At 34.4% G+C, this 26,551-nt stretch overlaps 2 protein-coding genes across 2 annotated transcripts; both read left to right on the top strand.

The window, feature by feature from the left end:
* The first annotated feature begins 48 nt into the window (after window positions 1-48).
* LOC145323150 (S phase cyclin A-associated protein in the endoplasmic reticulum-like) lies at window positions 49-18,206 on the top strand. The gene is made up of 23 exons (XM_080165542.1): window positions 49-65; window positions 2,957-3,071; window positions 3,447-3,576; window positions 3,921-4,025; window positions 4,423-4,475; window positions 4,958-5,059; window positions 5,685-5,762; window positions 6,418-6,536; window positions 6,877-6,967; window positions 8,327-8,461; window positions 9,036-9,166; window positions 10,491-10,646; window positions 11,113-11,338; window positions 11,679-11,856; window positions 12,211-12,456; window positions 12,794-12,913; window positions 13,237-13,343; window positions 13,627-13,768; window positions 14,337-14,510; window positions 14,811-14,965; window positions 15,969-16,103; window positions 16,539-16,631; window positions 18,137-18,206. Exons 1-23 carry the CDS (start codon window positions 49-51, stop codon window positions 18,200-18,202), a joined length of 2,874 nt encoding a protein of 957 aa, XP_080021668.1. The 3' UTR covers window positions 18,203-18,206.
* A 4,423-nt stretch (window positions 18,207-22,629) lies between these two features.
* LOC145323149 (ER membrane protein complex subunit 1-like) lies at window positions 22,630-25,289 on the top strand. The gene is made up of 5 exons (XM_080165541.1): window positions 22,630-22,770; window positions 23,319-23,405; window positions 24,602-24,709; window positions 24,898-24,953; window positions 25,116-25,289. Exons 1-5 carry the CDS (start codon window positions 22,671-22,673, stop codon window positions 25,287-25,289), a joined length of 525 nt encoding a protein of 174 aa, XP_080021667.1. The 5' UTR covers window positions 22,630-22,670.
* Window positions 25,290-26,551: the final 1,262 nt, after the last annotated feature.

Genomic DNA, 26,551 nt, shown 5'->3' with positions numbered 1-26,551 from the left:
AATATAAAGTAGTAAGGTTTTTTTTGTCTGTAGCTGAAGATCTCGGAAATGTCTGGTCCAAATTGGTAATTATTTTCATAATTATTTTCTAGGTTATATATCATATGTCTTTGGGTGGTTTTAGGATATTTTCCTGACATATCCGTCCTTCCCTAAATGCTATGGGCGTAGCTGCTAGTAAAATAAAATAAGGGGGGGGGGGGAGTTTTGACACATTTGCTTAAACCTGGCACCCTGGCTTTATCTTTGGACTGAGAGGGTAGGTTATTAGGGATAAAATCATTCTTATATGATGAATTTCACGAAGTTTTAAGATTTTTTGGATAGGCCTCCAGGTTCCGGAGCTCCAGGCCTCCAGGTGGTCTCTGGACAGGTAAAAAAATAAAAAAATTTCTTATTTGGACAGTTAGAGGTAAGTTTATAAAACAACATAACCTTCTTTTAATATATTATTTACATATTTGAAGAAAAAAATTACAATCGGCCTCTAGGTTCAGGTGCTGGAGGCCTCCAGGTGGCCTCTGGACAGGTAAAAAATCAAAATTTCTTATTTGGACAGTTAGAGGTAAGTTTATAAAACAACATTACCTTCTTTTAATATATTATTTACATATTTGAAGAAAAAATTACAATCGGCCTCCAGGTTCAGGTGCTGGAGGCCTCCAGGTGGCCTCTGGACAGGTAAAAAATCAAAATTTCTTATTTATACAGTTAGAGGTAAGTTTATAAAACAACATAAGCTTCTTTTACTAAATTATTTACATATTTGAAGAAAAAATTAGGAACGTCCTCTAGGTTCAGGTGCTGGAGGCCTCCAGGTGGCCTCTGGACAGGTAAAAAATCAAAATTTCTTATTTGAACAGTTAGAGGTAAGTTTATAAAACAAAATAACCTTTTTTTAATATATTACTTACATTTTTGGAGAAAAAATTACAATCGGCCTCCAGGTTCAGCTGCTGCAGGCCTCCAGGTGGCCTCTGGACAGGTAAAAAATCAAAATTTCTTATTTGAACAGTTAGAAGTAAGTTTATAAAACAACATAACCTTTTTTTAATATATTACTTACATATTTGGAGAAAATTTACAATTGGCCTCCAGGTTCAGCTGCTGCAGGCCTCCAAGTGGCCTCTGGACAGGTAAAAAATCAAAATTTCTTATTTGAACAGTTAGAAGTAAGTTTATGAAACAAAATAACCTTCTTTTAATACGTTACTTAAATATTTGAAGACAAAATTACTATTGGCCTCCTGGTTCAGGTGGTGCAGGCCTCAAGGTGGCCTCTGGACAGGTAAAAAATCAAAATTTCTTGTTTGAACAGTTAGAGGTAAACTTGTAAAACAAAGTAAGCATATTTTCAAATGTTATTTATGTATTTCAGGTATAACCTTAAAAATATTTACCTCCATAATTGAAAATAAACATATTTTTTTATTATATTACTTACCTAGGTACCTCATTGATATCAAAAATTCAAATTACCTTCCATATTTTATACTAGGGATCGTTGGGAATCAATAATAATATAATAAATAATATATTAAAAGAAGGTTATGTTGTTTTATAAGTTGACCTCTAACTGTTCAAATAAGAAATTTTGATTTTTTACCTGTCCAGAGGCCACCTGGAGGCCTCCAGCACCTGAACCTGGAGGCTAATTGTAATTTTTTCTTGAAATATTTAAATAATATATTAAAAGAAGGTTATGTTGTTTTATAAACTTACCTCTAACTGTCCAAATAAGTAAATTTAGATTTTTTACCTGTCCAGAGGCCACCTGGAGGCCTCCAGCACCTGAACCTGGAGGCCAATTGTAATTTTTTCTTCAAATATTTAAATGATATATTAAAAGAAGGTTATGTTGTTTTATAAACTTACCTCTAACTGTATAAATAAGAAATTTTGATTTTTTACCTGTCCAGAGGCCACCTGGAGGCCTCCAGCACCTGAACCTGGAGGCCAATTGTAATTTTTTCTTCAAATATTTAAATGATATATTAAAAGAAGGTTATGTTGTTTTATAAACTTACCTCTAACTGTTCAAATAAGTAAATTTAGATTTTTTACCTGTCCAGAGGCCACCTGGAGGCCTCCAGCACCTGAACCTGGAGGCCAATTGTAATTTTTTCTTCAAATATTTAAATGATATATTAAAAGAAGGTTATGTTGTTTTATAAACTTACCTCTAACTGTATAAATAAGAAATTTTTATTTTTTACCTGTCCAGAGGCCACCTGGAGGCCTCCAGCACCTGAACCTGGAGGCCGATTGTAATTTTTTCTTCAAATATGTAAATAATATATTAAAAGAAGGTTATGTTGTTTTATAAACTTACCTCTAACTGTCCAAATAAGAAATTTTGATTTTTTACCTGTCCAGAGGCCACATGGAGGCCTCCAGCACCTGAACCTGGAGGCCGATTGTAATTTTTCTTCAAATATGTAAATAATATATTAAAAAAAGGTTATGTTGTTTTTATAAACTTACCTCTAACTGTCCAAATAAGAAATTTTGATATTTTACCTGTCCAGAGACCACCTGTAGGCCTGGAGCTCCGGAACCTGGAGGCTTATCCAAAAAATCTTAAAACTTCGTGAAATTCAATATAAGAATGATTTTATCCTTAATAACCTACCCTCTCAGTCCAAAGATAAAGCCAGGGTGCCAGGTTTACGCAAATGTGTCAAAACTTCCCCCCCCCCCCCCCCCCACCCTTCATTCATAAAAATACTTAATAAAAAACAACTAAATTAAGGAATGCACAAAGATTTTTTATGAAAAATTTATTATGTTACAAAAATCTCCCAAAACTTTTTGTAAAAAATCATCCAATTTGTTTTGTAAAAATCATGTTTTTACAATAAAATAAAAGAATTATTTCAATGTTTTTTGATTGCTGATGTAAAGTAAAATGACACTTAAATACTTTTGTATCAATAAAATGGATTGAATTACACAGGAAAGCTAGTGACAACACTAAAGCTGGTCATGCTGATACCATTGATGATGAACATGAAGAAGAGGAGAAAATTGAAGCTATTGATGACCTTAAAAGTGGCATTGATTTGGGTCAGGTAAAATAAATAATATTCATACTATTCATATGCATATGGATGAATTACAACAACTAGAAGACAAGACATTTTTTGTCACCATGAATGATTCATTTATAGATATTCTACTTAAGAATTCAGATTTTTTCTTTGTATGATAATTGTGAAATTATTATACTTCAGTACCTCATTCCCTTTATTCTAAATATGATTATTTTAGCTCTTATTCCCTTGTTCCTACAATTGTGAAGAAAAAAATACTTTCGTTCTCATTCCCTCAAACTTGTCATTTATGAAATTTTAATATTTTAGTTCTCTTTCCCTTAATTCTAATACTTAGAAAATATGATTATTTTGGTGTACATTCCCTTCAAGCAAACAATTAACTTTATCCAGGAAACTGACGTAGATACAGATAATGAGGAGATAAGACAACGTGACGAGGCTATAGCCAAGGCTGAGTCAGATGCTGCTCAACTACAGCGAGAACTCAGGGAGACGGAACAGTCAGAACTTACAGATACAGGTAGGAGTTTTAGACTTTGAAATAGAAAGTGAAACAGTTGTACCCCAAGTTTATATGGAATTAATAATTTAGATGTAGAGACAGATACTTTAGGTACAGAAGATTCTTGTGCTATTGAAAAAGAGGAAACTAAGAATAAAGACAGACAGACATTCAATTAAAGAGTAGTGGTCCAAGTATTGAACCTTGGGGTGTCCCAAGTTTATATAAATATCAATAATTTAGATGTAGAGACAGATACTATTGGTACAGAAGATTCTTGTGCTAGAGAAATAGAGGAAACTAAGAATACAGATAGACAGATAGACATCCAATTACTTTAGAATATGGAATTAATAATTTAGATGTAGAGACAGATACTATTGGTACAGAGGATTCTTGTGCTAGTGAAATAGAAGAAACTAAAAGTACAAGCACAAGATCAGAAGTGGCTGAAAGCATTTTAGAAGGTAAATTTTTAAAAAACAGATTATGTACCTACCTATTTGATTTTATTGATTAACTGAATACGTTTCACTCTGTTTGTAGCTAAGATATTCTATACCTAATTCACTTGCCTATTCTTAAGTTCTTAACGTTATGGGGAATGTTATTTTTTTTGTACAACTTACTTTGTCCTTCGGTCCCTCAAAAGAAAATTAAAGTATTTTTATAAAGGTTTCGTGATTTTCTATCATTATTCTATATTCTATTAATTTCTTATGTCATCTTTATTTTTCTTCATGTATTTTTTTGGACCATTAACATATGCTTTTAAAGTCGCGTTGTTCGTTTGATAATCCATGATTTTGTGTGCTTTCGTTATATGAATGTTATCATCCTTGTTAGCAATAACTTTTGCATTAGGATTATCATGGGCTGAGCAGATGGAACTAGAAGAACAACTCTCAGCTGCTGAGGCAGGATTTACTCCATTTTTACAATACAACAAGAGTTTACTACAATTATTAGCATATTGCTAATAATATTTAAATATTATAAATAAATTAAAGTTGGTACTTTCCTTCAGAATGCCTAGCGAGCACGGAAGTCTCTCCTTTTTTCTCTTTGTATGACCCTGCGGGGCTACACCGTACTGAATATATCAAATATATAGAACGCCGTCTCTTAAATCAATCAAGACTTGAAAAAGGACTAGTTCGAACTTTATTTGAAGTATTTCTATGAATATATTTTTGTAAAACTTTTGATTGGTAATTTTTTTTAAATTAAGAATACCTAGAGCTTTAGCATATAAATATTTGATTTCAAAATATGTTTATTGTACAAAAGCGAAATTTTTATAAATACAATTGAAATCAATTTTAATATTGTTCTAAAGATGTTTCCTTGAAATTATTGAAACTTTGAATTTTGTAAAAATGGCGGGAGCTTTGGTTAGGCTGTTGAGGCGAGACTACCTGGAAGAGCCATCCACCTGCATGAGAAACTGTCCAGTCCTGCCAGGAAGAAGGAGCCACATGAGACTTTTAAACATTATCAGGTACAAAGTTAGTTAACTAGCTGCTTCGCCCCATTATGGATTATGGGGGTAAATTTTCCTCTTTGTAATGTGTATTATATAAGTAAAATTGTAAACCTTTTGTTATAGCAGTTATAGAGATCTTGCTGTTAACTTACTATAAGAATATAAAAATGTAGAATATTTTATACAGTAAGACCCACGAAAAGGTATTTTTTATTGTGTACAGCCTTTATTTCTTGATGTATCATCAAAAGTGGCATATATTCTTGTTCTCTATACAATTTTACACAAGAAAAAGAAAAAAAAATAATTTTAAGAATATATCAAAGGAGATTTTAAGGCCAAAGTTTTTAAAAAGTTCTTGAGAAAAACTGAAGAATAATATACAAAGAAAAACAAGAAATATGGGCTGTACATCCGAAAAAAAATACTTTTTCGTGGGTCTTACTGTAGTTCTTGTGACAGTTTAAAGAGAAATGTTAAACTTTGATAGCGCCTTCCTATAATGTTTGGAAAGTTTACCTAGAATTGCCTTCAAGACATTAGATGGGTTAATTTTATGAATTTTAAAACATATAATTGGTTAATTTATTGTCATGTTATACTAACTAGGAATAAAAAAACATGCAAGTTTTAATTGTAGGAAAAGCAAGATAAGGCTCGGCTACGAAGACAAATGTTTTCCGAAGAGAAGGCCATTAAGTTAGCTCAGCTTAACCAGGTTGGTAATATTCTTTGTATAAAATACTAGCAACTTCGCCCCTAACCTCTAGGGGCTTTGCCCCATGAGGTTTGATCAAACTAATTTTCGTGTTTTAGATTTTAAAGAAAATCAAAAGAAAATTTTTTTTTTTTTTGGGGGGGGGGCATTTTTGATTTTGGGGATGGGGGGGGTTAGGGGTGTCCCACCCCCCAAGAAAATAGTTATAAACCTTCTCGGGACCTATGAGAAGCTACCCTGTAAAGGAGAACCCGATCGGTTCAGCGGTTAGCGAGATCTTTCGCTACAAACAGACAGACAAACAGACAGACAGACATCGTTCTACTTTGTATTATAGATTAAGTAGAGCTACTCAGGGAGGGAGGGGACATTAGGCTGTTAATTACATTAGTCCCCATAGTTTTATAATAACGTTTTCCAATTCGTTGGCTTTACAACTTTTGGCACTTCAATTGAATTTTGATTCGTTTGTTCATTAAGTTGAGTGTTAAAACGTTTCACCCACTAATTTTAATCTACAGATGTTGAAATTTGTCTTTTATCACTAGGTATGTATATCAATTTATCGACCAGTGTCCATTAAAATCCTTAAAATTCATTGTCTTATCCCTGACTTAATACAAATTATAGCAAGGACTGATAATGATATATTTAGAAAATCAACGAGGTGCTAGAACAACGAGATAAACTTGTTGATGAACGTAAAACAATGATTGAACACAAGCTGAGGAAAGCTGAAGAGAAAAGAATCCAGCATATTGAAGGAATTCGCAGGTACCTAATAATTAAATTAAATAGTTGTGATTTTCCAAAAAGTATCTTGTCAATCACTCCCTACTTCCTCTTATTTTTTACCTTATATCAGGTTGGTTTAGGTTAGGTTTTATTGGGTGCTGGATAAAGAGTTACAGGTTTAGAGATAAAGAGAAAAGGCCACCCCCAAAACCCTAACTTAAATCCATTTAAAATTAAGGGAAAGCGCTGTATCCACGAATAAGAAAAAGATAAATTATTGTTTTTTTTGTGGCTACGTGTCTACGAACACTGAACGAACAGGGATAGATATGTAAGCTACGAAAGTTAAAATAATTTTTACCATAAAAAAATTTCGTAGGAAAGCACACGAGGAAGAAGAGAAATTGAAAGAGATTGCATTTATAAACGAACTTCAAGCTCAAAACGCCAGGATTGATATGATAACCCAGGTATAGTAGCATTGATACTCTAGAAGTATATATCCGTCCATACTTCCATCAAAAAATTAAATTTACTAACGAACTTCAAGCTCAAAACGCCAGGCTTGACATGATAACCCAGGTAACGTAGCACAGCTACTCTAGAATTAGTGTTCGTATGTCAGTACGTCCATTAAATAAATTATATTTATATACGAACTTCAAGCTCAAAACGCCAGGATTGACATGAGAACCAAGGTATAGTAGCACAGCTAATCTATAATCATTGTTTGTACGTCTTTACTTCCATTTAAGAAATTATGTTAAAAATGAACTCATAGCTCAGAACGCCAAAAAAACGTTCTTTTATTCGTTGGCTTAAAAACACTGTAGACTTATTTTGAATCTTGAATGGTTTGATTAAATGGCAGTTTCCCATCAATAACTTTAATCTAGAGAAAATGTAATTTTGTTGGTCATAATTTTTTGCGTGCATTGTGCATCAATTTATTGTCTATCCCTTAAGATCCCTTTCTCCTTTCAAAGTCTTTGATCTAATGCAATGAGTAATACAGTGTGTTTTTTTATGAGAACTTTTTTGAAAGCAATTTTACCCCACTTATAGTTATCAGAATTTAATGATTAATGGCTTATTTTCTTCGTTTTTTAAGGCAATTAATAGAACAACAAAAAAATATTTCCGTTTTTATTTTAAAAGTACAGTAAAATCTAAAATTCAAAACTTAGGTGTCAACATCTAAAAATGGTTTTAGCGCATTTTTCTTATGCTCAAATAATCAACCTTTTGCAAGAATGGCTGCTAAACACTTCAAAGTTGAGATATAGAGCTAAAAATGTATACAGATACTATTAGGGACATGTACTAGAACATATCAAAGTTTAAAGGTCATATCTCAACCAGGGAGGGAGTAATGGCCCCCCAAAGTCGACTACAGAAAATCAATTTTTTTAAGAAAAATGCGCTAAAACCATTTTTATATGTTGACACCTAAGTTTTGAAATTTAGATTTTACTGTACTTTTAAAATAAAAACGGAAATATTTTTTTGTTGTTCTATTAATTGCCTTAAAAAACAAAGAAAATAAGCCATTAATCATTAAATTCTGATAACTATAAGTGGGGTAAAATTGCTTTCAAAAAAGTTCTCATAAGAAAAACACACTGTATAAACAAAATTATTAGCATTTGTCCATCGGTGATTCAGTAACTCCATTTTAGACATTTTCAATTAGGTAATCTTCTTTATATGAAATATTTTTGGCCTCGCTCGCTGTTTCCTAAAAGATCTACATTTATGTTGGGGCTATCTAGTATTATTTAAATAGGTTTAAAAATTCTAATTATCTAAACAAAAAAACAAATAATCAGGTGAGCAATGCTGATGAGAAGTGTGAGGAACGGCTGGCTGTTCTAGCCGAGGAGAAGGCCAAGAAGGCGGAGCAAAGGGAGGAGAGAGAGGCGAGGGCAGAGGAAAGGAGGAGGGAGATTGAAGAAGCCAGACAGGTAATAATAATATTTTGCTAGATTTCAAACCTTTAACGTCAAGGAACAGATTTTTTTAGAAAACAAAAACATAACTAGAAAATAAAGAAAATTTATCCCAAAAAAGGAAGAGCATATGCTCTTATCATTTCCAACAATTAAAAAATAATTCATTCCTATATATATTGTTTGGCCCCTGGACCTTCAAAATAAAGATCTCCAAATAGTTTATATTCGTCAGTCCCACTTTTTAAAATTTTCCATATCTTAGCCGATATTCAATTTTTTCTGCTAAAAGTATTTCCTGTCGACGCTCTATCTGGTAATTGGATGTTTATCTGCCAAAGTATGAGAATGTATTTTTGTCTGTCTTCATACAATTTTGCGTATCTTGACAATTTTTCATCGGATATTCAACTCTTTTAGCTTTTATGTTTCAGAAAATTATTTCTAGACGTTCTATGGGTTTGTATGTTTATACCTACATAAATGAACTGTTATTTTTTTTCGTGGATTTTAAAAAGGCACAAGTTTACCTACATGTAAACAAATCTTGCATGCTATAACATAAAAATTAAATAGAACTAATTTTCAGAGAAACCTGGAGGCGATGATCTCTCGGCGGAAGGAGAGGGAGGAGCGGATCCAGGGTAGCCAGGCCGCGGCCAGGGAAAAGAGGAAGGTGTCCGCCAGACAAAAGGATAAAGAACGCCTGGAAAAGCTAAGGTAGGTCTTTAATTATATTTTTAGAAGGTATGGCTGCAAATCCGATTTAATTCCGCTGGATTAAAACTGGTTCTTAGCCATACTAAAAAATTACGTATTATATTGTATTTTAAAGAGCTTTCCACGAAACTGAAATTAATATTATAATTTAGGATTTTCACTATTCGAGGAACTGTCTTTAACCCTTAACAGTCGGGCCCCTTGCCGCACCTTAATCAGTCGGGGGGGGGGGGGGGCGTTTAACGCCCCCCCATATTATCTCAGTTCCTATTAGAGCTAGAGGGCTAATTTTTTTTGTACAAGTCCCCTGTGTTATGGTGAATTTCCGACCTTAAGTAAGTCAAAGTCAATTTTCTCTTCCTTCACCCTTTTATTTAACAACCTTTGTTTTTAGGTCCTTTTTTACTTAAAAATTTCAAACGGCTGTAATTTTCTTATTTTTGAAGCTAGAAGAACAATTTTTTTGCAGAAAATGTTTATCTTTATGTAAATTTTATATTTGAAATGTCAAAATATAAATTTCAGCGGCCGCAGCTGTACTTGGCAGCTACCAGCCGCCGCAGTCGGCGGTCGGCGGGAAAACGGCGGTGGATCTTTATGAAATTTTAATACGTTATGTAGACATGTAAGAAAAGCTTAGGTTTAAAATTTGAAGTCTCTAAGTCAAAAATTGAGGCCACAGGAGCCTTTTAAAGATTTCTGGAGACCTGGAGGATCAGGACCAGCAGGATCATACCTGGAACCTGAAATTGACTTGAACACCTGTATTTCATATAAGGATGTACTACTAGAGGATATTTTAGTATTTTGGCAAGATAAAATACTTTGTTTAAGTCCAAAAAATATTTTTGCTCTTTACCTGGATGACCCTGCCAGGTTTGCTGGCATCCTGTGCCCGCCAGGATGGAGATATTAAAAAAATTCCAACTCTCAGTTATGTGTCATACCCAAACTTAAAAAGTCACGCAGTTTGGGCTCTATATCTTTCACACACAGAAAATGAGATAGAAAAAACCGGACGGGGGGGCGTTCAACGCACCCCCCTCCTCCCCCCCCCCCCCGACCGTTAAGGGTTAATACGATTCCGAATCCTATAAACCTTGATCTGTATAAACAAGTATATCAAATTATGTACATAAAGAAAGGCCTCTAAGGAATTAATCATAATATTCTTCTCTTGCCTTACCCTTAACACCTGTCAATAAAAAAGTACTAAAACTAAAAAACTAAAACTCTTGGAAAGCCCCACAAGAATCTTTATTTACAAAAAATCAGTAGTCCATCGCTATGATATAAAAGTTTTGTTTTAAACTTAATTTTTTAGCACTGTGAGGGCTGCAGAAACAGACATGAAAGAAGAATTAAAAGAAAAAATCCAACAGAAACAGGAGGACGCTGCTAAAAGACATGCTGAATACCTGGAGGACATCCGTCAGAAAGCATTCGAGCTGTCTGTTCAAAAGTGCAGCAACGACGAAGGAATGGATATAAAATATACGTGGATATTATGACATGGGAAAAATTGTCGTCAATTTAGGACTTAGGTTGCTAACAATTAACTTATTTATTGGTCAGTTAGTACATCCAGTTGGAGGGGAGGGAATGGGGTAAAGATGGTTATATGGGTTATCATTATTTTTCATTTTGTTAGGGAACATGAAAATCTGTTGAAACACAGGGATAAGACAATTGCCGATAAATTAATGTACATCCCCAATCATGGCAGACAAAACTACCCTTCAGTAGATTAAAATTAATAGTTATAACGTTTGAACGAACACTTAACTAAATGATAAAAACAACCAAAAGTCCCCAAAGTTGTTGAGCTAACGAAAAAGAAAACGTTATTATAAACCTTTTGGGACAAGGGTAATAAAGAGCCCATTGTCCCCTCTCTCTCTCTGGGCATAACATCCACGTAGTAATATATCCATTGCTGATAAAGGCGTGCCCATCATCAAGCCTTACGAGAATAAGAAAAAATGTCAAATCTGCAACGTGCTTATCCGCAGCGAGGTCCACCTGCAGTCACATTTGCGCGGGAAAAAACACATTGAGGAGTTGGAGAAGAACAGCGAGGGCAAGAAGATGTCAGGGGAGGAGATTACGGATTATAACATCAAGCAGATTATTGATGCTCCAGAGGGAGAAACTGATCCTATAACCATTAAGGTGTGTTTGTCTTCATTATAGCAGAAATTTCCTATTCGCCCAAAAAAATGTTAATTTGGCACAAAAAAAAACATACCTAAATCATTAGATATTAAGGGATAAGACAATTGGAAATATATTGATGTAAATCTCCAATGATGAATGATAAAATTACCCCTTGTGCAGATTAAAATTATTGGTTGAAAAGATTGGACACTTCTAGTTTCGAAACAGACATTCAAATTTCAACAAAAGTACCTAAAATTTTACGTTTTTATAAAACTTTTGGTACCAGTTTGATTTGAAGTCCCCAATCCTTGATTTTATACTGTAATGAAGACACACAACCACTACTACAAAGGCTAAAGAGCGTGTAAAGCATGTGAAGCGCCGGGCCAAGAAGCTGAAGGTAAAGCTGGAGGTGAAGGGGGAGGAGTACACCCAATCCCTGTCAGCCCCCAACAGACATCTGGACTCCCCCCATAGAGCCAAGATTGGCAAGAGTATCAGGGATATTGATAAACTCTTGAACAACCAGGAATGTATTCTTGACAATTTTTATGTTAGCTTTATGTAACATTTTTTGTTTATAAGAAATGTACCAATTAATAAAAGTATTTTAGATAAGAATAGTGATTTCGCCCCTAGCATCTAGGGGCTCTGTTTTCCAAGAGAGATGGAGTTGGCAAACTATTTGAAGTGTTTCAAAAATTTCTTGCTTAATTATTATTTTAAAATAACATTTGTAAAATATAGGCAAAGTGTGTATTTTTTATGGTTCTACAATTAAATTGCTCTTTTCAGTCTTAATTTATTTTTAGCTTTTTTATTGCTACACTTGTACTCAATTAATGGTGTAATTGGCAGAAAAATAAGAATACTTGATGTGCAGGGCAAGGGAGCCTGGTCTAACCAGGCTGTGAGCCAGCTGGAGCGGGCCCTGGGAGAAATTTCCAGGTCATTTGACAAGAACTTTGCCAAGGATCAGGACGTGTTCTTCAACCTGGGCGGCTACGACGTGTTCTGCAAGATTTATGATAAAGTGTTGGAGTTTAAGGGGGGTAATATGTGCCCCATACCTATCAAGGCAATTGTGTCCTGTGGAAAAGTTATGCTGAAGTCAATTAACAATCACCAGGAATGTTTACTTAAATATATTTCCAGTATGGCTTTGAAACTGTTTAATATCCGCTGGATTAGAACTGGATCTAAGCTATTATATTCGCGGATGGCTGTCTATAATACGATGCAATAAATATATATTATGCATTAGGGGCAAGGATGATGAGACACTGGACGATAAATTGATGTACACCTTCAATGATAATAAACAAAATTCCGACTTTGGTAGATTAATATTAGAAGTTTGGTCATTTAACATCTTTATAAAAGAAGTCAGAAAAATTTGAAGTCCAATATTCCCTCCCTTCCTGTCTGGAAATTAATTTAAGTATCCTTACCTACCACCTTACCAGGGTAACTGTGAGTTCCTACTGCTGTCTAACCGAGTGATAAAGTTTATAGAGCTGCTACGCAGCCAGCTGACCAGGCTGATGCCGGATACACAGATGGCACCAGAGTTCGATATAAATCCAGGTATAACTATACATTGTTCTACGACTTTGAGTGAGACTTTTGGATAATTATTTTACCCGTAGAAAAACCATATCCTTTCCCAAGTTAAACTATAAATAATACAGTTTAAAATATGACAGAACCTTCAGGTCTTCAGATATAAGACAAAGGACGATAAATTTATGTAAATTCTAATGATGTTAAACATTGTTAACTCCTCTGTAGATCACAAATGTTGATTATAAAGTTTATACTCTGCAAATTATATTCAACGAATGCAAGATTTAATAAAAACTACTCAAAGTTTTTAATTCATCAAATAAGATAACCTGGCTTTTTTTCAGGTCCAGAGACGGATCCCATAGCCAAGTCTTTGATGCAGTTTTTGTCGGCCTTCATTTTTCAGCTTTCAAAATCTACAGTCAGTGCTGGTTCTAAAACCAGACTTCAGGTTCATATTTGTATTTGTTTTTAAATAAAGATGACAACATTCATAAGTAGCTAAGCTCAAAATATCATGAATTGACAAAAAAGTAAATTATAGAGCCAAAATTTAGAAGTCATAAAAAAGAAAGGGAGGATTACTTAGAAAGTTGGAAACCTTAACACATCAATATATAAATGTCTTTTGTAGCATGACCGACAGACGGACTGACTTAATGCTGACTTTACAACGAAAATCAGCAATCTATCTCGAATAGCAGCCGAGAAAATCATATTAAAATCTTTTGCAGGACCTGTTATCCTATATTGTGAGCATTGAAACTGTGGACACGCTTTCTGGATACTTCCAATTGGTCAGAAATCCAATTGATTCGTCTCCAGAAGTTGCTGACTTCCTGTTGGTTGCCTTACAGTTCCTCTCCTCATTGACAGGTTAGTTTCTGACTTCCTATTGGTTAGTATACAATAATTGCTGACTTTCTATTGGTTAGCTCAAAGCAGTTGCTGACTTCCTATTGGTTGCTTCACAGTTCCTCTCCTCGTTGACAGGTTAGTTACTTTCTTCCTATTGGTTGATTTATATTATTTGCTAACTTCCTATTGGTTGCCTTACAGTTCCTCTCCTCATTGACAGGTTAGTTACTTACTTCCTATTGGTCAATTTTTAGAAGCTTCTTGCTTTCTATTGGTTGAATTGCGATTCTTTCTATTGTAAACAAGTCTGTACTTGGCTATCTATTGGCCAATTGAAAGTTATTACTATCTTTCTATTGGTTACTTCATAGAAATTGCATAAATTCTATTGGTTATTTTAGAGAAATTGCATACTTCCTGTTGGTTTCTGATTATTTCTTACTTTCTAGTGATTAATTGATAACAATTTCCTATTGGCTATTTTACAGCAATTGCATACTTCTTATTATTTGCTGACTATTTCTTACTTTTTATTGGCTACTTTGATGGATCTCGACCTCCTTGATATAACAATATACTTATGTAGGTGGTGTACATATTAACGGAGAAGCGCACACCCTGCTGTTGACGACCCTGCAGTGGACAGAGCTGGCAGGGACGGTATCCCTGCTGTATGGCATGCTGTTGCACCAGGGAAGAGATACGGCCAGGGATGCTGAGTCCCCTCCCCTTCCAACTCACACACTTGCTGTGGCTTCAGGTAGCATAATATTATTAAAGTTTACATGATAGATTTGTCAGTAACAAGGATGAAAACATCCTCAATAAAAGCGAAACTTCACTAACAGTAAAGTCAAACAAATAAACTAGAGGCCTCTAGATATTCAGCCGATAGCATTGGTTATAGAGATGCTTAACATACAACATTATAGTTTTAGGAATCTATTCTCTAAAAGGCAAGTAAATAGAATTTATTTGTTTTGTTTTTTAAAAAGCGAAAATCATGCATCAAATTGACATAATGATATGGACGGCAATAACATTTCATGTTTTCACCTAGAAACGTGTACACTGCTGGAAAGATTGGTGTCCCAGAACCTGATCATGGTGCAGGGTGTCCTGGCCTCCGAGGGTATCAGCCTCGAGTTCCGGCACATAGTCAGCTATCTGCTATGGTATTCACACTGTCATAATCATACACCTTTACTAAATCAGGTAAGATCTACAATAGCAACAAGGATGACAACATCCATATGTAGTGAAGCACATGTATAAAAAATAGGGTATCAGCCTCGAGTTAAGGCCTATTGTGAGCTATCTGCTATGGTATTAACACTGTCATAATCATACATCCTTACTAAACCAGGTAAGATCTGAAATAATAACAAGGATGATAACATCTGTAAGTAGCAAAACAGATAACTAAAAAAATAGGGTATCAGGTTCGAGTTTAGGCATATTGTGAGCTATCTGCTTTACTAAATCAGGTAAGATCTGAAATAATAACAAGGATGACAACATTAATATGTAGTTAAGCACATATATATAATTAAGATGAAAAATCTTTTGAACGTTAAAATAGATTAGAAAATCAAAAGTATCTTCATAAAAATTTGAGCTGTCAATCTTCAATAGCATACAGCAGGGTTCGCAAGGATCCGCATATTTTTGAGTCCAAGGATCCGGACCCGGATCCTTGGACTCAAAAAAATGCGGGAAAAATGGAAAAATCTACCTAAATTTAAATAAAATCTCAGACATTCTCTTGATGAGAGCCAATCTTTAAGGTTTAGGTTCAGACTTGAAAATTAAAAGTATTTTTGACTTCGAATTAAAGAATAAAATTTTTTGAAAAATTTAATGATTTTATTTTTATTGTCAAGGATCCGGAACCGGATCCGGTAGGATCCGGATCCGGATCCGCACTGACCAAATTTTGAGGATCCGGATCCGCATACAATCAATGCGGATCCGAAACCCTGCATACAAGCCATAAGTGACAAACAGCTTAAAAACTATGGGTACTTTATTTAATTTTGATTGGTTGGTTCCAATCTTAGTGTCCAAACTTTTCAACTGAAAATTTTAATCTGTAGAAGGGATAATTTAGGTTATAATCATTGGGTAAGTATGTCAGTTTATCGACCATTATTTTCCTTTAATATACCTGAATATTTGTTAAAAATACAATGTTCTTAAACAATTTTTAATAATTAAGGTGATTGTGTTGGTTGGATACTTCACCGCCAACCATGCGGACAACCAGACCATTGTGCAGGAGGGCAGCCAACCATCCGTCCTACAGCAGCTGGCTAACCTACCCTTCCAGTACTTCAGCCAGACGGAGCTCAAGGAACATTAATCATTTATTTATTTTTCCAGTATGGCTTCGAAACAGATTATCATCCGCTTGATTATAACCGGTTCTAAACCATTCTGAAAAATCATTTAACTATAATTATAATATCTGCGGAAGTTGTCTATAATACGATACGATTTACCCTCTCCCAAAATAGTTATAAACCTTCTCTGGATTCATGAGAAGCTTTACTTTAAAGGAGAACCATTTATTTTCAGTGGTTAGCGAAATCTTATTCTACATACACTTACATCTTGGTACAATTTGGTAAACTTATAAGGATACCAGCGGCTTCGCTCCTAGGCCTATAAGAAGACCTTTACTGTAAAGGGGAACCATAGTGGTTAAGCTAGAGACACAAAAAGACGATAAGACATCCTGTTAATTTTATGTAAAAATAAAAAATAAATAATATGTATCTCATGTTAGAATGTCCTGTTTCCAACCCTATTATCCTGTTGTCACAATAATGCTGTCAACATGGAGATCTTAACGACAGAAATGTCATGGCAGCTAATTGAGGTTAGTAGGTTTACCATTGTTAGTAGCGCAGCTTCTCTATAAGGGGGGGTTTTTTAATGCAACCATCTCGTAATCATTGTATAAATGGCACTTAGAATTCGAATTTTGATCTGAAATTTTGCATGAGTAATCCTTGGTAGGTCTATTTTCCCTAAATCGAACAAAAAGTTGGAAAAGTAGCGGCTAACGGCTGGCGGCTCATCCGTTTTCAAGCGAAATCCATCACGAAACCTCTCTCCACATAATGCTCTTTTCCGATCCAAAACGTTTTCAAATGGTTCTAGCAGGAAGTTGCTGGTACTAGAAATCTAAAAAAAAAATTTTTTATATCATTTCACATGATTTAAAGCAAAAATATGTTTCAAAAAGTTGATTTCTACGTAAATTATGATAGATTTGCCCTAAAAATAGCCAAAAAACGGCTAAACGGCTGAGCCGTTAGCCGTTACTTTTTCAACTTTTTTTTTGATTTAGGGAAAATAGACCTACCAAGGATTACTCATGCAAAATTTCAGATCAAAATTCGAATTTTAAGTGCCATTTATACATTGATTACGAGATGGTTGCATTAAACCCCCCCCCCCTTATGGTATGTTACCCTGTTGTCACAATAATAACTACAGAAATGCCCTGGCAGCTAATTGAGGTTGGTAGTAGAACAACTTTCAGTAGCTCAGCTACTCTATAATAAGGTCCGGCAGCAAAGCGTTTTATGAACTTCCTATCGGCTACGCTCTTTGAGGCCTCTTGGTGCACAAAATTTCTGGTCCTTTGAAAAAAAATATTTTTGACATAGGAGGAATAGTCCGATCTTTATGAATTTTTTTGTGGTTAATCCCAATAACCTACACTAATTATGATTTATTACGCTTGTTTGGTCGTTTGGCCTTTTTTCATCGATTTTTTTAAGGTTAAAATGTAGTCAAGATTTTTTGCAAAGATGACACCTTTGCTTCAAATTCGATTATTGAGGTCAATTTTTAATCAATTTTCATGTTTTTTGGTCTAAATCTATAGTTCAATGTGAGCTTTTTTAGGATCAGGCCTAAAAAGTAATAAAATACGTTTTTTTCTTATATTAATTTTAAGTTTAAAAAAAAAAAATTTTCGAAAAAAAAATTGAAAATTCGCGTCTTTCAAAAAAATTCATTTTTAACATAGAAGGAATAGTCCGATCATTATGAAATTTTTTATGGATAATCCCTATAACCTATACTAATTATGATTATTTATGTTCGACTGGCCGTTTGGCCGTTTTTCATCGATTTTTTTAGGTTGAAAAAAATTACCGAAAATTCCCCCGCTGGTGGGGAATTTTCGGTAACTTTTTTGCGGTCAATTTCGGCAAACTTCTAAAAGTCCTAGGATACCGTCCTTTTAGGACCTGATAGTCCTTTCCATAAGCTTTCTACCGGTCTTGGTTTCATTTGAAAATATTAATATTTACCCCATTTTTTTTCAAAAAAACCGAAAAAATACCGAAATTCAAAAATTTTTCTTTTTAGGATTACATAAAAACTCCAGAAGCAAAGAATTCTCAGCTAGTCTCTCTTATTCTTCCTGATAAGTAATGAGCCCCCCCTGTGATCCAGTGGTTAAATTATAATATCTGTGAACGCCTTCATCAGGGATATGGCATCTAAAGAAAAATCATTTTGCCTCCAACTTTTCTATCATTCTCTGGCAACAAATGTTTGCTGCACATCAATCAGGGTTGAACGGGACATTGAGCTGTTTATTAAAATAGTCCCCAATTATTATTTTATAATAACGTTTTCTCGTATTCATCCATACGAAAAAACTATGTCTAGCATCGTATTATATCCAGCTTTCTACGAATATAGAAATGTACAATCATAAGATTAAAACCAGTTTTTTAGCCGGTGCCTCCGGCACCTCGGGGCTAAAAAACTAGTTTTAATCTCATATTTGTACTTTCTATATCCGCGGAAAGCCGTTTATAATACGATGCGAGAAATAACTATTCTTATTCCTTGGATTAATAACCTTGGGGACTTTTGATTAATTTTGATTGGGTGGTTCATTTAGTTGAGTGTCCAAGCGTTTCAACCACTAATTTTAATCTACAGAAAGGGTAATTTTGTGTTTTATCGTTTAATGTACATCAATTTAACGGTCATTGTCTTACCCTCTATGTCAAATTTTCTATTGGTGAAAAGTTGGAGGCAAAATAATTTTTTTTATCGGGTGCTGTATCACTCCCAAGGATTTATACCATTATTAACATGGTCGGGTCAATTGTATTTACTAATTTAAAATTTTGTTCATGTAACTCCTGTAAAAGGGAAGTTCTCAAATGACACTTTTCGCGTAATTACTGATTTATACTTAACGTTCTTTGCAGATTTTTAAAGGGAATATTCACAAATAAATCAGTCGTCTATCTTCAATAGCAGGCGATGATATCAAATTTACCCCACTGCGTTATTGGCAGACGGACGTCCAAAGTAAGTTAAAGAGTATCTTAATCTTAACTTATTATCCTAAGATTATTTTTATTTAAGCATTTGATTGTATGTTAACAATAGAAGTAAATGCCATTTTATATGTTAGGAAGCTAATGCCAGCACTTTCTTTTAAGTTTTTAAAGTATAGAATATTTTAACGCTAACTTCGTTCTTTTTCTATCCATTTTAAAAGACTATTGGGTAGAAAAAATGTAGGAAGAGAAAATGGGCTGTAAATTACTCATTTTTTGTAAAACTATGGGTATTTTTTACTAAATCTTGATTGGTTTGTTCAAACTTTGTTTTTAAACCGTAAAACCTTTCATTTTAATCTAAAGATGTGGAAATTTTGTTTATCATTTTTTGCGATCTGTTATATTAAGTCAATATATCGTCCATTGTCTTATCCCTTAAAATCCCAGGGGAAAATCTTTGAATCACAAGGCGAAAAGGGCGTTTGAGAACATACCCATTAATCTAATGGAGAATGAGATTAAAATGTTTTAGTCATTTATTTACCTTAATTAATTTTATTATAATATCAATATTAAGGACCATTATACAAATAATACAATAGAGAAAAATATTAAATATCATTAATTAATAATAATCCAGTTCAGTTCACGGTACAATGTTCCTGGTTACGATTATATAATATCCATTATTTTTAGAAATAATCGTTACCAGCAACATTTTACCTTAAACTGCATTAGATTAAAAAAATAACTTAATACCAGTGAGAATTTTACCTTAAAAATACTAATTTTATATAATAGCTTTACAAACTAATATCTTTTTTTGCTCAATAATTAACACTTTACTTTTACTAGGTACTTAATCATATTAAAAAAAAGATAGAAATAATGGATTTATTTGTAAATTGTATATAGTAATTTGTTATGTTTAGTTATATGTTCATATATGTTTACATTTTATGCAGGTAGGGACGGGGCTTTAGGCTGTTTATTACACTAGTCCCTAACGTCTTATAATAATGCTATCATATTTGTTGGCTTTTAACAACTTTGGGGACTCTAATTGAATTTTGATTGGTTGGTTCTTTAAGTTAAGTGATAATGGGTACTTTTATGAATCATCATTGGGGATGTACATCAACTTATCGGCCAATGTCTTATCCCTTTAGATCCCTGTATATATGTTTACATTTTATGTGTAAGATCATTAAAAAAAACTCATTTTATCATCAAAAATCATTTTTTAAGAAAAAATTTGTATCAATTCAAACAGCTTTTTTGTCATGAAGTTTCATACAGTTTTGATAGATTCGGAGATTTTTTAAGAATTACAAGGTTCACATATAATTGTTTTTGCTTTTTTATATATGCATTATTTAGTCATTTAAAATTTATGTCAATAAAATGTAATTTGCCCTATCAAATTACCTAGTTATTTTGTGTTATTTGTTAATATGCTTGCAAATTTTATGTAGTTAGATGTACTAAAATGTTTATTAAGAGTCATTAAACCATGGAGGAATGTTTCACCAGAAAGAAAATCTGTTTTGCCTCTAAATCTTTCATCGTTGGTCATAGTTGGTCTATTATGCTGTAGAAAATTTAGGGGCAAAATATTTTATTCTTAGTAGATGAAATATCGCTCTTTGGTTAATATTAATTTCTATGGCCCTATTAATTTTATTGTGTTTTTATTTTGTGGTAGGGAAGGGACATTGGACTGTAAACCATACTAGTACCCATTAGTTTTGCTAGGTTCCAAACTTTTAACTACAAAAGGGGGGGGGGGGTAAAATGTGGTGACTCGTGCCACGACATACCAGCAATTTTATTTTGGGTGCTACTCCCTTAGTTTTAGAGATAATTGGATAAAATCTTTTGGGCTGGGTCAGTAATTACCCCAACTAGAGGTATCTTTCTAAAAAAAACGGCGGGAACGCCGCTCCCGCCGCCCGCCGCCGTTTTCCGCCGCCACCAAAAAATTTTTTTTTTGCATTTCTCGCCGAATTAGGCAATTTGGAATCATTTGAGACCATGTTATTTTTTTCAAAAATTTTTCCCCTTACAAGCAACCCTGCGGGGGTACTTAGTCATTTTTTTCAAATTCTCGTATATCAAGGTATATCTTAAATACAGTACTTCTCCTGTGATTTTGAAGATATTGAAACAAAATCTATTTAGGTTGGTAAGTAAAAAATATTTGAATTAAGAAAACGGCGGCGGGACCGCCGCTCCCGCCGTCCGCCGCCGTTTTCCGCCGCCAACAAAATTTTTTTTTTTTTTGCATTTCTCGCCGAATTAGGCAATTTGGAATCTTTTGAGACCATGTTATTTTGATGCTGTGAGTATTGGTTTAAAAAATATGACGTAACAAAAAAAATTAGCCAATGAGAGGCCGTTATTGACCAATGACGGCATGCGTAGTGGACTCTTATTGGCTAATTTTTTTTTTACGTCATATTTTTAAAGCAATACTCACAGCATCTGTTATTTTTTTCAAAAATTTTTCCCCTTACAAGCAGCCCAACGGGGGGACTTAGTCATTTTTTTCAAATTCTCGTATATCAAGGTATATCTTAAATTCAGTACTTCTCCTGTGCTTTTGAAGATATTGGAACAAAATCTTTTTTGATGGGTCAGTAATAAATATTTGCGAGAAATGCAAAAAAAAAATTTTTTTGTTGGCGGCGTAAAACGGCGGCGGACGGCGGGAGCGGCGGTCCCGCCGCCGTTTTCTTAATTCAAATATTTTTTACTTACCAACCTAAAAAGATTTTGTTTCAATATCTTCAAAATCACAAGAGAAGTACTGTATTTAAGATATACCTTGATATACGAGAATTTGAAAAAAATGACTAAGTACCCCCGCAGGGCTGCTTGTAAGGGGAAAAATTTTTGAAAAAAATAACATGGTCTCAAATGATTCCAAATTGCCTAATTCGGCGAGAAATGCAAAAAAAAATTTTTTTGGGTGGCGGCGGAAAACGGCGGCGGGCGGCGGGAGCGGCGGTCCCGCCGCCGTTTTTTTTGAAAGATACCTCTAGTTGGGGTAATTACTGACCCAGCCCAAAAGATTTTATCCAATTATCTCTAAAACTAAGGGAGTAGCACCCAAAATAAAATTGCTGGTATGTCGTGGCACGAGTCACCACATTTTACCCCCCCCCCCCCCCCTTTATTTTACAGCATTTAATCTAAATTTTTTATCGTCCATTGTCTTATCCCTTAAGATCCCTGGTTTTATATAAAAAATATGAATCCTTATTATGCTACGGTCATGTGATGATGCAATAACACATTTTTCTGTATGGCTTTGAAACTGATTAATATCCGCTGGATTACAACTGGTTCTCAGCCGTACAGAGAAATCTTGTATAATATCGTATTACAGACAATTATCCACAAATATTAAAATAAAATCATAACATTATTACCAGTTTTGTTAGTCCGTGCCTTCGTCCTACAAAAACTGGTTTTAATCCTACAATTTTTCATTTTGATATCCGCAGAAAGCTGTCTATAATACGATGAATTGAATAACATTTTTCCAGACAGCTGTGCTGCCCATATTAATCCAGTGGATGCATAGATAAAAAATGCGGGTGTTGACAATATTATTAGCTTGGTTGAGTGGCAGCTGCCTAGCCTTGTATGAGGATCAGGCATTCATTTTTGACTGGCGGAAACAGCTTATAGGTAATTTAGTTATTTTTTTTGTAGCGCAGCTACGTTATAATATTTAAAAGTAAGTCCGTTTTCAGGGAAATTTAAAGATATTGTTGTAATTTTTAAAGATCATGATTAATTTCTGTAAACTAATTTGAATATTCTGTTTCATATTTTAATTATGGAATCTGTTCATAAATCTATTACCTATTACTTTGAATATTTGAAATCTAAAAATGTGAAAGTTTTATGGTCAGATTTTTTTGTGCCTTTTGCATACATTAAAAATCTAACATACTGAAAATCAATATATGTTTACTATGATATTGCACCATTTACTCCAATAGGTTGGTACTTCCAGTTGGCTAATATAACGATACTCCCCATCAACTTCTTTTGCCCCATCCCCTCCGGCCTACTAGAGGGATGTACTGACTAATAAATGAGGACTATAGTAGTAAATAAACTGACGATAAATTTACCTGTCATAATATCCACGCATATTATATCCATTACATTTTAATATTATTATTTATTCAGAATTTTTACTTTTTGTAATAGTTAATATTAATATTTAGGAAAAGTAGAGGATCTCGAGTTTTTGGCAGCTGGTGTAGACACAGCTATACTGGCAAGAACTCAGAAAAATGTGCTGGCAGCCCTAGGTAAGCAAATTATATTGGTACCCAAAGTTTTTGGCAGCTGGTGTTGACACAGCTATATTGGCAAGAACTCAGAAAAATGTTCTGGCAGCCCTAGGTAAGCAAATTATATTGGTGCTCAAAGTTTTTGGCAGCTGGTGTGGACACAGCTATACTGGCAAGAACTCAGAAAAATGTGCTGGCAGCCCTAGGTAAGCAAATTATATTGGTGCTCAAAGTTTTTGGCAGCTGGTGTGGACACAGCTATACTGGCAAGAACTCAGAAAAATGTGCTGGCAGCCCTAGGTAAGCAAATTATATTGGTGCTCAAAGTTTTTGGCAGCTGGTGTGGACACAGCTATACTGGCAAGAACTCAGAAAAATGTGCTGGCAGCCCTAGGTAAGCAAATTATATTGGTGCTCAAAGTTTTTGGCAGCTGGTGTGGACACAGCTATACTGGCAAGAACTCAGAAAAATGTGCTGGCAGCCCTAGGTAAGCAAATTATATTGGTGCTCAAAGTTTTTGGCAGCTGGTGTGGACACAGCTATACTGGCAAGAACTCAGAAAAATGTGCTGGCAGCCCTAGGTAAGCAAATTATATTGGTGCTCAAAGTTTTTGGCAGCTGGTGTGGACACAGCTATACTGGCAAGAACTCAGAAAAATGTTCTGGCAGCCCTAGGTAAGCAAATTTTTTCTGGGTACGATATTTCATGTTAAGAAAACTCAGGAAGGGAGGGGAACATTTAGCTTTTAAGTTACTGGAAATAAAAGTTTATGAATCAATTTTCTTTGTGTTTTATTCTTAAATCTTGGTTGCTTTGTTAAAGTAGCAGTGTTCAAACTTTTCAACCAATAATCTTAATGTATCAGGGGCAATTTTGTTTATTATCATTGGGTATGTTATATATTGTATATCAATTGGACGTCTATTATCATGATATCCCAAATTTCATTTTATCTAAATAGTGGTGGAAATGTGTGAAGAATCAATAAAACTGTTGCAATTTGTCAATAAATAATCTCTCAACCTTTATGATTTAGATTTTGATGACGGTAAACTTAAGTGGATACGCACAATTGAGCGTCAATATTGAACATTTTGCAATGTCAAAAAATAAATTCATTCCTCCTTCATATGATTTTAATGGTAGAAATTTGTTGATAAAACTGTTAGGTACAATTTGTCAATAAATATTCACGCAACCTTTATGATTTAGATTCCGACGATGGAAAGCTGATGTGGAGACACAAATTTGAGGATGAAGCGGAGACTGGGCATATCTGGGATATTGGCAGGCTTAACAGAAATGTCGTGTCCGTTTCAGGTAAATAAGACCTCTTAGACAAATAACCTGTTATAAACATTATAGTAGGAACAATTTTAATTCACTTAAACATTAAATAACATGAATGGATTTGATGATTCTCGGTATATATAACTCTCTCTCTCCTATTACTGCATTTATTTTAGGTAGTCTTTTGTAAGATTTATAAATAAACTTAAAAATTTCAGGGCAGCAGGATTTGTTTTTGAGACTTTGGGAGCCTCTTGCTGGTGCTTTAGTCCAGGTTAGTACTTTTTTTCAGTATGATTTCCAAACCGATTAATATCCGTCGGATAATATCCTGTTTTGAGGTATAATTTTTCATTTCGTCCGCGGATACAATATTAAAACTTATGCAATATTTTCGACTTATGAAAAACATACTAATTTTAATTATTTCTTTTAGGAACATTTTATCCACCTTGCCGAGGTTCCCGCATTTGTCCATCTAGCTGAGAACAACATGTTTGTTACTTTCATGAAAGACAACATCCTAGAAATTGCCGCATTTTCGTTTGACACCAAGAAGTTCTCCGAGGCCTCTAAGAGACAGGGATGTTCAATCACTTACGCTAACTGATTTTATTACTTGGATGTTGCACCAGATTTTCATGTACTCTGATAAAGTAATACTTGCAGATGGCTAAAATAATGATTCCCCCTATTAATCCCCTTTACCCCATCCCCTCCCTTTATACTGGATTAATAAACTGACCAATAAATGATGTTCATATTAGCAAGCTAAATTGACTACAATAATTCCCCTGTCATAATATCCACGCATATTATTCATCCATTTTGTAATGTCGCGATTTTGTCCATTTTACTGAGATAATTAAGTAAATTTATAAAAAGTTCGTAAAGGTGTTTTCATCTTTAAAAGGGGGGGGGGAAAATGTGGTGACTCGTGCCACGACATACCAGCAATTTTATTTTGGGTGCTACTCCCTTAGTTTTAGAGATAATTGGGTGAAATCTTTTGGGCTGGGTCACTAATTACCCCAACTAGAGGTATCTTTAAAAAAAAACGACGGCGGGTCCGCCGCTCCCGCCGTTCGCCGCCATTTTCCGCCGCCGCCGCCAAAATTTTTTTTATTGCATTTCTCGCCGAATTAGGCAATTTGGAATCATTTGAGACCATGTTATTTTTTTCAAAAATTTTTCCCCTTATAACCAACCCTGCAGGGGGACTTAATCATTTTTTTCAAATTCTCGTTTATCAAGGTATATCTTAAATTCAGTGCCTCTCCTAAGCTTTTAAAGATATTGAGACAAAACCTTTTGAGGTAGATCAGTAAAAAATATTTGAATAAAAAATGGCGGCGATACCGCCGCTCCCGCCGTCCACCGCCATTTTCCGCCGCCGCCGCCAAAATTTTTTTTATTGCATTTCTCGCCGAATTAGGCAATTTGGAATCATTTGAGACCATGTTATTTTTTTCAAAAATTTTTCCCCTTATAACCAACCCTGCAGGGGGACTTAATCATTTTTTTCAAATTCTCGTTTATCAAGGTATATCTTAAATTCAGTGCCTCTCCTAAGCTTTTAAAGATATTGAGACAAAACCTTTTGAGGTAGATCAGTAAAAAATATTTGAATAAAAAATGGCGGCGGTACCGCCGCTCCCGCCGTCCACCGCCATTTTCCGCCGCCGCCAAAATTTTTTTTATTGCATTTCTCGCCGAATTAGGCAATTTGGAATCATTTGAGACCATATTAGTTTTTTCAAAAATTTTTCCCCTTACAAGCCGTCCTGTGGGCGGCGGAAAATGGCGGTGGATGGCGGGAGCGGCGGTATCGCCGCCATTTTTTATTCAAATATTTTTTTGCTGATCTACCTC

Source organism: Acartia tonsa, chromosome 6 (assembly GCF_053477335.1).
Source record: "Acartia tonsa isolate MP-2025a chromosome 6, ASM5347733v1, whole genome shotgun sequence".
Taxonomy (NCBI): domain Eukaryota; kingdom Metazoa; phylum Arthropoda; class Copepoda; order Calanoida; family Acartiidae; genus Acartia; species Acartia tonsa.
This window is presented reverse-complemented; position numbering and strand designations above follow the sequence as displayed.